The 16267-nt window shown below is 36.0% G+C and overlaps 1 protein-coding gene across 6 annotated transcripts in view; it reads left to right on the top strand.

Annotated features, from left to right (window-relative positions):
• Sema3a (semaphorin 3A) overlaps positions 1-16267 on the top strand; it is a 462616-nt gene that overhangs the window by 365192 nt on the left and 81157 nt on the right. For all 6 annotated transcript variants that reach the window (XM_087656813.1, XM_087656812.1, XM_087656815.1 and 3 more), the window contains 1 exon segment: positions 15487-15580. In XM_087656813.1, the coding sequence (XP_087512939.1) occupies positions 15487-15580 (94 nt within the window).

Below are 16267 nucleotides of genomic sequence, written 5' to 3'. Positions count from 1 at the left end.
GCCTATTCCTCAGTCTCAAGCATTTTAGTTAAAATGTAAAATCAAATGTATGACTATATTTTGATAATTAAAACAAAGAAGTCTTGTTCCTTAGGCAGAAACTGACATTTAGGAGCAAGACACTCACATAAATAATTCAAGTGTTCACTATAAAAGACTGTAAATTATTACCAAATGCTAGTTCAACAGATGACACAGAATATCTCTGTGGTAATTAATGTGCTGACAAGGAATCCACTCAATTTTTTCTGATTATTTGTCTAATGACCACCCTGGGAACTGATGAAATAGTTCAGTGGTTAAAAGTACTTGTTACTCATACCGAGGACTAGAGTTCCATTCCTAGTACACATGGATCTCTAATTTCAGGCTATCTGAAACCCTCTTCTAGTTTCTGCAGACACCAGGCATGCAAATGGCATGTATCCATGCACAACGTCAAGACAACTCAGACACATCAAAAAGGAAAAGACTATTCTACATGCATTATCTCATTATTAATCATGTTTGCAAATCATATTTTCCTTATTTAAAAATTCTAGATTATTAAGATGTAAATTCATATATGTTTAAGCAGTCAAATCATCCATAACTATGTTACTCTGTTAGAATGTTAATATATAGTGAAAATGTATGAAAAACCTTTGTGATCAAAAATCAGTTTAATTACCCAAGAAATAATGGGTACAAGTATGATTTATTATGTTATGGTAACTATACCTTTAAATATTGAAGTTTTTATTGGGTTAAATGTTCAACTGCCATTAACTAATAAATCACAAAATAGCTTCATGCTACTATATGAGAATATGACCCAATCTTCCTATAACTTTTTTTTTCCTATAACTTTTATTATTCAAAGGAAAACTGTAGAATTACAACTATCTAGATGAAATATACCTATGAGTTGCTATGGAGACATGAGCAAAAGGTAAAAGAGGAACTGCCTAAAGCAATCAATGGAACTATCAATTTGCCCCACAGAAAGTTACATGTCTTAAGACGCGGCATTTACACAAAACTTTTTTAAAAATTTTTTTTAAAATTTTGTTTTATTTTATTTTGTTTTGTTTCTTTAAAGACAGGGTTTCTCTGTGTAATGTTGGTTTGTCCCAGAACTTATTCTGTAGACCAGGCTGGCCTCAAACTCAGATATCCTCCTGCCTCTGCCTCCTAAGTGCTGGGATTAAATCTAAACTTTAAAAAGTATGTTGAGTAAATAAATTATGACTCTGGACTAGATTAAGTCCAAGAAGTGCTCTCTTTAATATTTACTTATGTGATAAATTATAGAAACCTGTACTTTAAATATATATATATATATGCTTTCTGCTCAATTCTAGAAAGTATTACAACACAGAAGTTATAAATAAAAACAATACCCCAAACATAAACTACAGAACATATTTCACACAATGCCTTTGAGGTTTTGTCTCCATATATTTAATATAATTTATGTTACTCCACAGTAATAAGGAACAGAAGTTGTAGTTTTGTATGCATTAAGCTTAAATAGCCCCTTTATCTCCTGCTTACCAAGCAGCTGTGCACACATTCCACTCTCTACCATTCTCCTTCCTGGCATTAAAGTGATCAATGTTCTAAATACCACTGCAATGAGTGTGTTCTTTCCCTTTCCATTAAAATATAGTTCAAGAAGTGAAATAATCAAGTTAAGTCATGTGGACATTTTCAATCCCTAAAGTATCTTCTATGTTTAATTTTTTACCAAAACCCGCAAGCCTTGTTCCTGGTAATATTTCTTCCAAAGTAGTAGTGATCATGGTTGAAACCTCTACTTACATGTTAAAAGAATATCAAAGTTTTATCGTATCATGACAGCACACTTGAATGACAAGCTCTAGCTTAAACAAAGTTTGGTATAAATGAAATGATCATCATTTTGGCCTCGTCGTGTTCTGATGGCATCTGTCAGGGGGAGGGGAGACATATGATTAAGTTCAGATTTTTCTTCAGTGTGTGTATGCTCTTTTTGTTGACAGATTTACATTTAAGTCGGTATGGTTTCTCAGTGTTACCTTAAAATAGATGTCAGAGGAGAGTTTGTAAGAGGTGGAATAAACTAATAGTTGTATTCCCACATGTAATACAGACACTTTGTTTGCTTTGAGGGATGCTAAGATCACACATAAAAAGAAATATAAAAAATACTAACATGAAAAGATAAGTGGGCCATCCCTTCATTGCTCTCTGCCTCTTTGATTTTTTTTCTGTCCAAACTTGCTTTACTAGGTCTCACTGTGGCAAAACTATGCAGAGTAAATTGGTCATGTTCTGGAATTTCTCATTCTAGCCAAGATAGGAATTTTTCTTTCATTATTATACACCTTGGGAGTTAACAGACATTCATAGTTGAATAATTATACCATGACAGGCATACGATATCTGCATAAACTCAAATTAAGCTCCCATTAAAAACATAATCTGCATGAAGTATGAACACATGTGCTTTCTGTTTTCTTTGGTTTATACCATTAATTTTAATGATGACAAAAAGCAGATGAATTATGGCCCAGGGTTGTGTGGGGAACCCAGATAAATTCAGATCTCCTAAATTTGAGAGGGCAAATCCTATTTAATCCAACTGGAAGGCATGCTGTGTTGTTACTAGGAAAGGGGGGAATAGAGATACTACTTTTTCACGAATGTTGAAACAAAGTGACTTCATGGATTTTTCAACAAATGGAGTAGGATATTCATTCTTTCACATTGCTTTTGATGTATACACAGGACAATAGCAGAATGAATATTAATGTTAAGTGCATCATTATGTATCAGAGACAAGTCAATTAAGATTAATTAGGAACCTGACAGCTTCATGAACTGTAAGTCCTAGATTAAATATGTATATACACATATATATGCTAATATATGCATAACCTACTTATTATATGTGCACTGTGTGCATGCTGTATATTCAAGAAAAATGAATCAAGTGAAAAACATGAGATTTTTGTTTTTTTGTTTTTTGTTTTTTTTTTAATTTTTTATTAGATATATTTATTTACTTACAGTTCAAACATTACTCCTCTTCTGGGTTTCCTGTCTATAAGCCCCCATTACCTCCCCCCTCCCCCATATGGGTATTCCCCCTATACATCCCCCTTATTGCCCCCCCCATATTTCCCTGCACTGGAAGGCCAACCTTGGCAGGACCAAGGGCTTCCCCTTCCACTGGTGCCCCAACAAGGCTATTCTCTGCTACATATGCAGTTGGAGCCCTGGGTCAGTCCATGTATAGTCTTTCAGTAGTGGTTTAGTCCCTGGAAGCTCTGGTAGGTTGACATTGTTGTTCTTAGGGGGTTGAAAAAAACATGAGATTTTTGTTTTTGTACTAGTGAGTCCACAACCAAATTATCTGATTTTGCTACAAACTAGTCCTATGAAGTAGACAAGTCATTTTGCCTGTTTTCTATTTACAAAGACATATAGATTTAATGATAATATATATTTCTATATGGTATAAAATGCATACAAGCACCTTGATAATGAATGCTAAGAAATATGGTCAACAGATACTGGCTATTTTTTTTTAAATGCTTTCTCCTCACACTGTCAGAACAAGGATACACATAGTTATCTATTTACTTATTTATTTATTGACTGATTACTTGGAAGTGAATAAGATAGGAACCTCCTGCCTCAGTCATTGAGTTTTAGGGTTCTAAGATTACTGACATGAGCTGCCATGTTCAACGAACAATGCATTTATGACAAATAAAACTACTGATATTCAAATTTCTGTATGATTTACATATGCTACCCATGCCATCATACCTTATGACTCAGTATAATGGGACCTTACAGTAGAATGAGATTGAGCGATTAGAATTAGAGATAGAATTAGAATTTAAGGTGATCTTTTAATAAATATTATATGGTATCATATTTCATTAATGCATTCTTTTTTTTTTCCTGAGCTGGGGACCGAACCCAGGGCCTTGTGCTTGCTAGGCAAGCGCTCTACCACTGAGCTAAATCCCCAACCCCTCATTAATGCATTCTTTTAACATTTTATGAACATATTTTGTTTTATAGGTAGATTTAATTTTTATAAAAGTGATCATATAGTTGGCATTATAGCTATATTTTCTATGGAAATGTTGCTATGTAATAGTTTTAGAGTAGAAATCATTCCATGGAATGAGTTGACTTAAGTTTTTTGCTTCAGAACCTGCATTTAGGGTAACAAATATTTTTGTTATTATACATCTTATCAACTAACTCAAAACATTAATGAAAGAAGAAATTATTAGTATTTATATACCTGATTATCTTTACGGGTACGTATTTTCCTCAATTTATCTTTTACCAGCTTTCCTTTTTACCTCCTCACAGTCTTTATTTGCAGGAACATTTGCTTGCTCTACTGTAGGGATTATAAAATTCGAATATGACATGAATGTAAATCTGCTAAATAAAAAGCAAGGCTAACATATTATAATTGGGGGAACATTATACATGTGTATTCACGTAGTGTTCATTGCCTTTGAAAATTTCTCAGCACTGGTGACAGAGACCAAAGTTACAATTCCTTTGTGTCTCTCTGCAATGTATATTGTTAAATAACTACTTCTGACAGAGTAATTTTATGAAGCTTATTATAGTGATTGCTCTTATATTCCTTTGAAGAGCCAAGGACTCTTAATAGCTCTCAATTTTAAAATAACAGTGCATAATAAAGAGATTTTGTAAAAGGCAGGAAACTAAGTTTGAACAACTTGATTAGAGAGAAATTCAGGGGGCTGAAGTTCAATACTTCAATTTATAAAAAATAAAATATAATTAATTAATTAATATCAAGTAACAGAACTTTAGAATGAATAGAGAAAGACATTTTTGTCAGTTGTACAGACAACAGAGTAGTTGAATTCAGAGAGCATCTATATGTATGGGCAGGTGGGGGTCAAAAATGCAACAAGAGAAGCAATTGCAGAGCTCAGAAAGACACAAGCAAGAGTCACAACTTGTGGTGAAATAGTCTGTTTTCACAGATGATACCTAGAATGTTCCACAATGATTGCATGAGTTACATAAGCCCTTATCTGTTCTTATAAAGCATAGCCATGTTTGACATCTATATCCTGGAACACCAAGGAGAATTTTGATACAAGAAGGATTAAGAAGCACACATTGAGAATAAGCTAAGAGACTCGGTCAAGTCACAACATGCACACACAACTTCTTTCAGCTGTTCTGGCGTTTAATGAGACTGGGCTCTTCCCTCCCCAGGCTGTGGCAGTTATTCTGTACCCGGGGGCAAGTTCTACGCCATCCCACATCACTGTCAGATTCGTCATAAGAGCGAGCCTCTTTGATGCCATTGTTATCCAACTGGAGCTATCACTCACACCTTTGGAAGCCAGAACAAACAGCTTGTGTTGGCACAGAAAACTTTCCAGTTGGGACCCAAATTTATTGTTCTCTTTTATCTCAATATATGTATGTATACTTCCTTGTGCAAACCCGACTTTGTGTCATTGCTCAAACGTGGATCACATTTATTTACTGTAGGGATTTCCCCCATTCTGTTTCCTTCAGATAGCAAAATCTGACTCCCCGTTGTCTTTAGCACTTTCTGTGGACTCCGCTGAAGCCCCTAGCCATCCCCAGTGTGCAAAAACACATAAGCATGCTCATCACGTCTCAAACCATCTTTCAAGAGTTGAGTCAAGCTGGGGATTTAGCTCAGTGGTAGAGTGCTTGCCTAAGAAGCGCAAGGCCCTGGGTTCGGTCCCCAGCTCTGAAAAAAAAAAAAGAGTTGAGTCAAATGAAGCCACACTTGAGCTTCTGCAGCAGAACAGTTCCTTGAGTTCCTGTCACACCCACTGTTCCTCTCTGCTGCTGTAAGTAGGTTTAATGGCAGTAATTCTGTTAGGAATACGTATGAAGTGCTATATTCAAGTGCTGACCACATAGTGAGCTCTCAGTTTATAGTCAATGTTGGTTAATGGCCTCCGGGCACTTTTAAACTTTATAATAATGGCGATGATGCATTGCTGTTAGATATTACTGATATAATTTCCAATTCTGACTAGTAGACCTCTCATTTTCTTATTTCAGATAAATACCTTACGTAATAAAAACTCAGTGTGTATTTATTGCATAAACAATATTTACACTAGTACTTTAAAAACATACGGATTAGCAAATTCTGTAAAATAAATATAACGTGAAACTACCTATAAGAAATCGTGCCTTGACTGAGCATGGTGGCACATGCCTTTAATCTTAGCACCTGAAAAGCAGAGGCAGGAAGATTGCTATGGGTTCAAAGTCTGTTCTACATGTTCTACATAGAAAGAGCTGGGTTTGACAGGTTAACATACTAAGAGCTTATGTCAAAAAAAGGAAAAAAAAACCCTATGTACCACTCTTAACAAAAGTCATGTATATAAGATCCAGTTTCTTCAGTTTCATGTAGTACATGTTTACATCCCAGACACACCTGTAATAAATCCTACTGAGTAAAATCATATAGAAAACCTTTACTTGGCTGGTAGGACATGCAAGGGAAATGTGGCATAAAATAGGAAGGCAATATTCTACAATCTAATGAGGTGAGCCCTTCGGGAACATGGCTACATTGAGAGGCATTGTATGTACTGAAAAACATGATATACGCAAATGATGAAATACTAGGCCCAAATAAAAAACAAGGATACAAACATGGCAGTGTTGGGGGTTAAAAGCAACAGATGTGAGTTTATCTGTCAGTACTGACTTAAGGATTATAGAGTATAATGCTTTCTTGTAACAAAATAAAATTTAACTGAAGTTTACAGTAGGATCTTTCCTTGCACATGTGGTGGTTTGGGACTGATGTCAACTTTTCTGTTCATGAAAAATATATGAATAGCCAACTCTAATCTGCTACTGAGAGGAAGGATCCATTCAGGCAATAAAGTGATCCTGTTAAAGATAGCTTTTGCAGCGCTGTAGCCATAAGCCATGTGCAACTGTGGACCACTTGAAATGCGACTAATGCCAGCAAGCAGTGGAAGTTTTCCTGTTTTAAATTAATATAAATTAAAGTAGGAGACATGAGTCATGGCTGTACATAGTTGCACAGTGTTAGTCTGGAATCACCCTGTTAGGGAGAGTAAGTTCCGGATGAATTTGATCCCAAAAGGAACTTCTTTGTCAAAGAGCAGTATACCACAATACTTCCTGTGATATCTTATTGCATTCATTCTCAAATGAAGTCCACAGATTTTCCCTGTCTAATCATTGCCTGTTTGCAGTTGTTAATTAAGAAGTGCACAAAGAAAGTAATAAAACATGTTTGCAAAAACCAATAAAGAATTCTCTTGGGAAGTGACTTCTAAAGTTAGTCTGTAAGGGAAGGTCATGATAGGGTTGGAAACAGACTTGTCAGGGAGGAAGGGGAGATTTTTCACAGAGATCACAGAATCATGGCAGAGTAAGGGAAGACTGTGAAATCAAATTATCTTTGAAGTATGATATATTCTGTGCGAAGCTGGAAGAGGAAAAAAGGGAAATAAAGAAGCTCAAAAATATATATTCTTTAAAAATTGTCTAATGTACATTTTTTTCACAAAACATTTTATAATTTCCCAATACAATGTGTATTCTTCTTCATGTAGACAGCTTTTTATTTCCCTTTCATTTTTTTATATATCATTCATGTTTTAATCATTAAATAAAATATCTTAAATTGCAATATTATTGACAAAATTTATTACTTGGACAAGATTGAGATTTAAAAAATTTATTGCCATGATGTCACCAATGGTTTCTAATTTATAAGACTTTAGAGTAGACATTAGCATGGTTATTATTTCCTCTAATGCCTTACCTCACCAGTCCAGTAACATTCAGGAAATCCAAAAGACAAAGGGGAAAGAGTAGTCTTGAAAGCTAAAAAATAGTCGTTGAAAACTGATGCAATAGTGTAATAAAATATAGCACAATAACTTACACGGTGTCTGTGTAGTGCCTGCTAAAGCCATTAGAGTCCATGCAGTGAGTTCATATGTTGCTAAAAATGAATAACTGTTTCAGTGTAAGTAAATTGAAGAAGCCATGTATTTTACTTATGCTCACCGGCTTTGGGATCTCTAGTGAATATTTGCATATGTGGTATGTTTAGCACTCTTATAAAGAAAATTATTGGGTATCAACCAGATTTCCAAAGACCTTTTGAGTAGAGACCATCCGTGAACTATGTAATATATAACTTCTAGACGGGAAATTAACATATAATTATATTGTGGCAGAGTTTTACACAGTGATTAAATATCGTAAGTTTTATAGGCCTTCCTCATCAAAAAATTAGAAATAGCAATATTAAAGGTATCCCACATGCTAGATGGGATATTTACCTATAAAAAGAATCACTTTATTTTTTTTTTTTTTGGTTCTTTTTTTCGGAGCTGGGGACCGAACCCAGGGCCTTGCGCTTCCTAGGTAAGCGCTCTACCACTGAGCTAAATCCCCAGCCCCACTTTATTTTTTTTAATCAATTATTTGTATGTGTCAGTTTGTGAGAAAGTGTATGAATGCAAATGTGTGTTTGTGTGCAGAGAAACCAGAATATCTGGACTTGGAGTTGTAAGTAGGCTGCTTGATAATGGGTACTGGGAACTGAACTTGGGTTCTTTGCAAGAGAAATATATGTTCCTAACCATTTAGCTATTGCTTCAGCTCAAAAGGGATAAATTTTGATGAGCTTTGGAAAATTTAAAATACATTGATATTTTAAATATAGTCTTGCATTCTTCTGACTTTCCAAATCCTTCCCTACTTCCTACCCACTAAACGTCATGTTCTTTCCTCTTTTAAAAATAAATCAAAACAAAAACAGTAAGAAAGAACATGTGTACACACACACACACACACACACACACACACACACACTTAAAACACACTTAAAACTGACATAGAATCTATTTGTGTTGCCAACAACCCTTGTACATGAACCGTGCCTTGAATGTTGTTGATATAGCCAATGTAACTCCATTGAAGAAAACGGATTCTCCCGCTCCCAGAAGCTATCACTTGCAAATACCATTTTGGACAGGGATGAATTTTGTGTCCCCTTTTGCTTCTCGGTGCTGTCATTTCGTCTGGCTTGAAGTTAACGCATATCTTTTGCATGTTATCACAAACTTTTGCATTCTCATGCAAATGCCCTGTTGTATCTGGAAAACAGTCTTTCCTGATTAGTCTACCACCTTTGGCTCACACAATCTTTGCGTCTTTTTTGGCATAGATCTCTGAGCTTTGAGGAGTAAACTATGGTAAAGACAACTCAGTTAGGGCACAATGCTCCAAAGACCCTCGCTGTCTTTGAATTGTCCAGTTCTAGGTCTTTTCGTTCGGTACAATGTGTTGTAGATGAATTTTATCTGATAAAGGTTTAGCTATGTACTGATCTGTGGTATGGAAATATGTTGTTAGGAGTCATTACTATCCTCAGTTAACAGAATGATATTAGCACGTTTGCTCTGGAATCCATGACCTAGCTAGTCTCAGGTTCACAGTCTCCTTAACAGTATTAGTATGGATTCTATATCACGAAGCAGGCCTTAAATCCAATAGAAAAGTAGTTGGTGAGTTACATAACATTTGTGCTATCATGGTAACAGAGGGTATATCCTGTAAATGGTCATTAGTGTAACTTGCAGAGTTCCTAGCTGATTGAAATTAATGATTTTTTCCCTTCTGGTAATATTCATAGTGACTTGCAGTACAATGCTTTATTCAAAGGATCAAAACTTCTACTTGAACACTGACTAGATCTTTTCAAGTTTGATGTCATAAGTAAGTGGTCTATTTAGCAATAGGGTCATTGATAATTGTCAGGTTGCAGAGGGTAACTGATAGCATTGGCAGTAATCTATGAGATTTGGGAGAGTGTCTAAGAAACCTCTTTATCCAATGACTTAATAAGTCATAACCCATTCATAATACGAGGGAATTCTATTTGATAGCATATGATAACCAGTTGGGGCATTGTCTCCCCATTATAGAGTATTTAAACTCTCTCTCTCTGTGTCTCTGTCTCTGTCTCTGTCTCTCTCTGTCTCTCTGTCTCTCTCTCTCTCAGTGTGTGTGTGCACGTTGGTTCGTGCATGCGTGTGTGTGTGTGTGTGTGTGTGTGTGTGTGTGCGCGTGCGCATATTTGTGTGTATTTTTGGATTCTTCAATAGTACTAGGTTTCCATATGGCTTTAAAAGGCCTTTATTATTAACTATTCCTTCAGATATTCTCTCTTCTGTCCTGACCTTCCACCATTCATCACCATGTAATCCTCCTGTTCTAATCCCTCTTTATCCCTTCATAATACTGCATTTTATTCCTTAGAAGAATCCCCCACAGTCAGATCTCTTACTACCTAAACCCCGTGGTTATGGCAGTTTTGCATTCTGATTCTAGATTACTTCATTCATGATGAATATTTCTAGCTCCATCATGTTGCACGAAAATTTCATAATTTCCTCTCCTTGGTGAATAATATTCCATTATATAAATGTGTTCCATTTTTATTATCCATTCAGCAATTTATGGGCAACCAAGATGTCTCCATTTTTTTTTTTTTGGCTATTATTAGTAGAACAGCAATGAACATGGTCTACAGTAAGATCTAGTGTCCTTTATGTACATCCCCAAAAGTTTGTATAATAGCTTTTTGAGAAGCCTCCACATGAATTTCTATAGTGTCTTTAATAAAGAATTCCCACAATTCCTCACCCCATTCCTGTTGCTCCCCTGTATCCAAGACGATGCTCCTCCATTACTATGCTTCTCCCCTCCCTGGGACCTCAAATTTCTGGAGGATTAGATGCATTTACTCCCACTAAATCCAAACTAGTTAGTCCTCTGCTAACTAAGTATACGGAGCCTCTGAGCAGCTGGGATATGCAGCCTGGTTGGTTGCTAAGTGTCTGGGAGCTCCCAGGATCCATCTTAGTTGGTACTGCTGGTCTTCCTATGGGGTCACCCTCTTCTGTTTCTTCTATCCTTTCCCTAATTCAATAATAGGGGTCCCTGACTTCAGTCCTGTGGTTGAGTATAAGCATCTTCATCTGTCTTAGTAAGCTGCTTCTTGGGCCTCTCAGAAGATAGCCATGCTAGGCTCTCCTGTCTGTAAGCACATCATAGCATCAGTAATAGTTCCTAGGTGTTTCCATGAGCTGGTACCCCAGTGGGGCCCCGTCACTGAACCTCCTTTCCATCTGTCATCTCCATTTTTGTTCCTGCAGTTCTTTTAGACAGGAACACTTCTGGGTCAGAAATTTTAACTGCGGGTTGATAACAGCATCTCTCTGCTTGAAACCCTGTCTATCTACTGGCGATTGACTGTTTATTTTATACCCCCCCCTTTTTTTTTAACTTTGGGATATTTGCTTTCTTTGAAGTCAGTGTATTTGGTTATTTGTAGGATATAAGTGCTAACTCTGTTAGGAGTATAATTGTAAAGATTAATTGGTTAAAAATTGTGAATGTTGCAAGAATGAGTATTGTTGTAGGTATCTTATTTAATAATATTGCGATTTCTAGAGATTAGCTTTTCCTTCCCTTGACATTTTGAAACACAATCCCAGGTAGTTCAGGCTAGCCTCAAACTTCGCAAGTAGCCAAGGATATCTTTGGACCTCTGATCTTCCTTCCTCTACCTCCCAAGTATTAAGATAATGGGTGTACTGCTATCAGTAAAGTGTTTTTAACAAATTGCCCTCTACCTTAATTTAAGGAAGAGGAAAACCACACGTATTTTGAGATAATCAACATTTTTGCACTTTGAAGGTCGTTATGCTGTTTGCTTGTTTTGTTTTACAATAAAGTCTTTCAAGTATATTTTCATCCAACAAGAGGAATGAATTTCAGTGCTCTTTGAGAGATCAAATATTTAAATAGGTTTTGAAAATCCATACTAAGTTTTACTTGTGAACATGTAGGGACATTCACCCTGTGGCATGAGAAATTTTGATAAGTATGAAACACAATGGTTTTACTATAGTAAAAAAGGAACAGATTATAGGATAGGTTATAATTTTTAGATTGCTTCACAACACATTTTTACATAAAACTGAGATTTTTCTTACTCTACTGTGATAGGGAATCTGAGTTTTAGAAGGGCTTAGGGTCTTGTTTGAGGTCCAAAGCTAGCAAAAGACAGAGCCAGGAATAACAACCATTTTGTCCAATTTTAGCATCTTTGGACCTATTTCCATATGCAATGGGTATGGACTTTATACTACAAGTGTGTGTATGCAAGTAACTTTATATACCGCTCTCCATAGAACTCAGGTATATATTCCATGACCACATTTCAGCAAAGTGGAAAGAAAACTGCAAGTGTTTGCAGCATTGTAGAATCTTATTAAAACAGAGAACATATTTCGATAGCAGTTATGAGTAAAGAAAGGTATTTTATCAGCAGGAGGAGTAATTAGCTTAGTATTCATATGTGATATTAATGAAAAAGAAAGCAGGTTCTGGGTATATTATAGATTACCATGACCAATGGTCTTTTTTTTTTCTCTTAAACTATGACTGACATGCAGAACTTTTGAAGCCTAAACTTTTACTTCGTAAATCAAACACTACATGATGTTGGAATGAGTTCAGCTCATCTAAGTTGGCATTGTTTAATTAACTTGGACACAGGATCTTAGACATTATGCCTTTCATACTTTGAAAGAATGGCTTGTCTCTGTCAGAGAGTGTAGTAAAATGTCTACAAGGAAAAGAAGTGACAGCATTATTTCCATTCTTTCCATGACTTCTTTCAGTGTTTTTTCTACTTTCAACACTCATACTTAGTGATTATAATAGTATTTTATTTGACTTCTGCACTATAGACTCAAGTATAGATAGACTCTCCCAAATATACAAATTTGTTTTTGAGTTTCTAATTTTAATAAAATACATGAAATCAAGCTATTATGTATGTTTTTTTGTACCTTCATTAGTGTAAGTTAATAATTTTCATGTTGTATTTTTTTGGTATAGAAATATCTAAAATAAGGTTAGATCTCTGGCAATTTATTCAATCATAATTAAGTAGTAACGTATCATTTCTTTCATATCACATTAAAGATGTTACAATATGAATAGCAACTCCTTTTACATATGCATATTCTTTGAGTGATCATGTGAACAGCATTAAAAGGCAAATACCTTGCTATTTATTTTTCTGCATTAAGATTCTTTATATAAATTTTATAGCGACTTTCCTGGTAATACTATAAGGTTAAACATTTATATTAAAATCGAGTTTTTAGACAAGAGGTTCAGAGTTACAGTATGGCCACATGAAATCTGAGTCTGATTATTCGCCAAGCTGGGCTTGGTGCCTTGATCACCAACATTCCCGCTATAACTGCAAGATTCTAAGAAAACCCATAAATTATTACATGGTATGAATTTCAGAATAATGCTCAAGCACCATCTTGCTAGCAGCCAGCTGATACAAAATACTGAATCAATGAACAGAAAGATGAAGAAGACAGGTAATTCACGGTCACAGCAAAGAGCTTCAGAGTGGTTCAATTTCCTTCCTTTTGTACTTTTCTCTGTCATTGGAAATGGATCCTAAGAGTTCTAACTTGAAACACTGCCATTAGTTCCATCAGAAATAGTAAGTGTTAAAGTGATCCTTACTGACCATAAAATGAATCGTTTGCCATTGGAAGTTAGAAAATACTTTTATGTGATTAGTAGAAAAATTGCCAAGACTGCTATTTTATTTAATCTATGCACATGTTAATGCACCACTGGAAAAGGCATACATACTCTGACCTAATTCATACCGGGTCACCGATGTATGTAGAATGCCAAAAATGCTCCTGACTTTACTCAGCTGTCACATATACCTAGCATATACATTGAGAGAGAGGGTTCTTAGCCACAAGTCTAAGACCTACTGACAGGCTTTTGTTGTCATGCCATACATAAGTTACATATGTTACATATGCCATGAACATACTTCTGTATGCAATGAAAAGTTTATTCCTGCACCTGGGTACTGGATCCCCCAAAAGAGGTGACCTACCTATTTAAAAAAAAGTGTTCACTGTTTCTCTCTCTCTCTCTCTCTCTCTCTCTCTCTCTCTCTCTCTCTCTCTCTCTCTCCCTCCCTCCAGAAACCCACTATCTCCCCCTGCTTCTATGAGGGTGTTACCCCCTCAATTCCCTCCAACTTCCCCACCCTGATATTCCCCTACACTAGGACCTCAAGCCTTGACAGGACCTTCTTCCCATTGATGCCCAACAAGGCAATCCTCTCCTACGTATGTGGCTTAAGCCATAGGTCCATTCCTGTGTACTTTTGGGATTGTAGTTTAATTCCTGGGAGCACTAAGGGGTATGGTTGGTTGATACTGTTGTTCTTCTTATGGGGTTGCAAACACCTTCAGCTCCTTCAGTCCTTTCTTTAACTCCTCCATTGGGGACCCTGTTCTCAGTTCAATGATTGGCTGTAAGCATCCACCTCTGTATTTGTCAGGCTCCTGTAGAGCCTCTCAGGAGACAGGTGTATAAGGCTCCTGTCACAAAGCACATTTTGGCATCTGCTATATTGTCTGGATTTTCTGGCTGTATATGGGAGGGATCCTCAGGTGTGATAGTCTCTGGATGGCCTTTCCTCAGTCTCTGTGCCACACTTTGTCACCATATTTCTTTCTGTGAGTAATTTTGTTCCCCTTCTGAGAAGGACTGAAGCATTCACACTTTGGTCTTCCTTCTTCTTGAGCTTCGTGTAATCTTTGAATTGTATCTTGGGTATTCCAAGCTTTTAGGCTAATATCCACTTATCAGTGAGTGTATGCTATGTGTGTTCTTTTGTGGTTGGGTTACTTCACTTCTCTTCATGCTGCCCCACAGGCAAACTCTGCCAAAAGTCCAGTGGTTTCCTTAAAGAGACAAGGATGGTTTTATGTCCTTTGCTAGATAATGAAGTGTCAGAAAATTCTAGGAGAAGCATATAAGTTTCACAGAGAACAGAATAGGGGAATTGACTGCTCTGGCTAATTACTTTTTAATAATGGATTATGTATACCAAAAATCAGATAGAAATTGTCTAGGAATGTAATTTGTTACTGTCTTCTATGTAATAAAGAAAATGAGTTGCTTCAGTTACATCTAAATTTTACTTCTCCAAAAGCCATTTGAATATGACATTACATGTTTTTCCCATACTAGAAACATTCAAAGACCACCCTAATCCTACAATAACAAATCCTGCACTTTGGTCTTCGTTTGTATCTTTTCAGTTGCAGCATGCTCACAGATTGGAAAAAAACTAAATAGCTAATTGTCTGGTGTGCTAGCGTAAGCTTTTCAATCCATTTAATTTATTTTGTCATTTCCACAGTTTACACAAATTAATGTACTCCAAGCTGGATGTGAATACTCAGCTTCTCTTTGATTTACTAACATGTTGAAAAATGCTTCTTTTATAAATAAATGAAATATTTTTCTTGTTTTATTCTTCAGGACAACATTTTTAAACTGCAGGACTCACATTTTGAAAACGGTCGTGGGAAGAGTCCTTATGACCCCAAACTTCTGACTGCCTCTCTTCTAATAGGTATGTAGCCCTCAATTGATTAAATAGCAAATCTGTTATAACTAATAACAAGATGCCCTGTTTTTTAACCTGCCAAGACTTTCAATTATTATTTGTTAATAATGTCAGGAGGAGAACCTCACCTGTGGTATTCACAAATACACTTTTGTAAAGGAAAAATAAATCACCAATTGTTGTCTGATGTTTGCCCCACTCCAACTGAATCATGTTCAAGAAAGCAGTTTATCTGTATCTTTAAAAGAGATGGCTGAATCATTATACTTCTTTGGTTCAAGTTTAATTTTTCTCATTTTTTAAGAATGTATTTTATTTTCATTTCATGAGAACCCAGAGTAGAAAGTTTTGAGATATGGTTTAAAAAGAACAGCATTCAGTGTATCATGAGAGTTGCACTTCAAGACACTGCTGTTTCAACATTTGGACAACTCCATCCACATGATGAAGCTAAGGGGAGTTGGAAGCCAGAGACTCCCTTGTGGTATTTTCTTTGACTCACTGAAGTATCTTGTCATATGTATGAGCCTAAGGAAAATATTCTCTCGTATGTTCTCTGGCTTCAGTATCTTCTTTGCTTAAACACTAGCATAGCAGTGTAGGCGACTTCCCTTTTTATGATCATCTTCTCTTTCCTGGATTTTTCTTGCTTATCTCTTCTGCAGAGGACTGGAGAATGCCTAATGGTACAAA

The sequence above is a fragment of the Rattus norvegicus genome, chromosome 4, assembly GCF_021556685.1.
Source record: "Rattus norvegicus strain SHRSP/BbbUtx chromosome 4, alternate assembly SHRSP_T2T, whole genome shotgun sequence".
Classification (NCBI taxonomy): Eukaryota; Metazoa; Chordata; class Mammalia; order Rodentia; family Muridae; genus Rattus; species Rattus norvegicus.
This window is presented reverse-complemented; position numbering and strand designations above follow the sequence as displayed.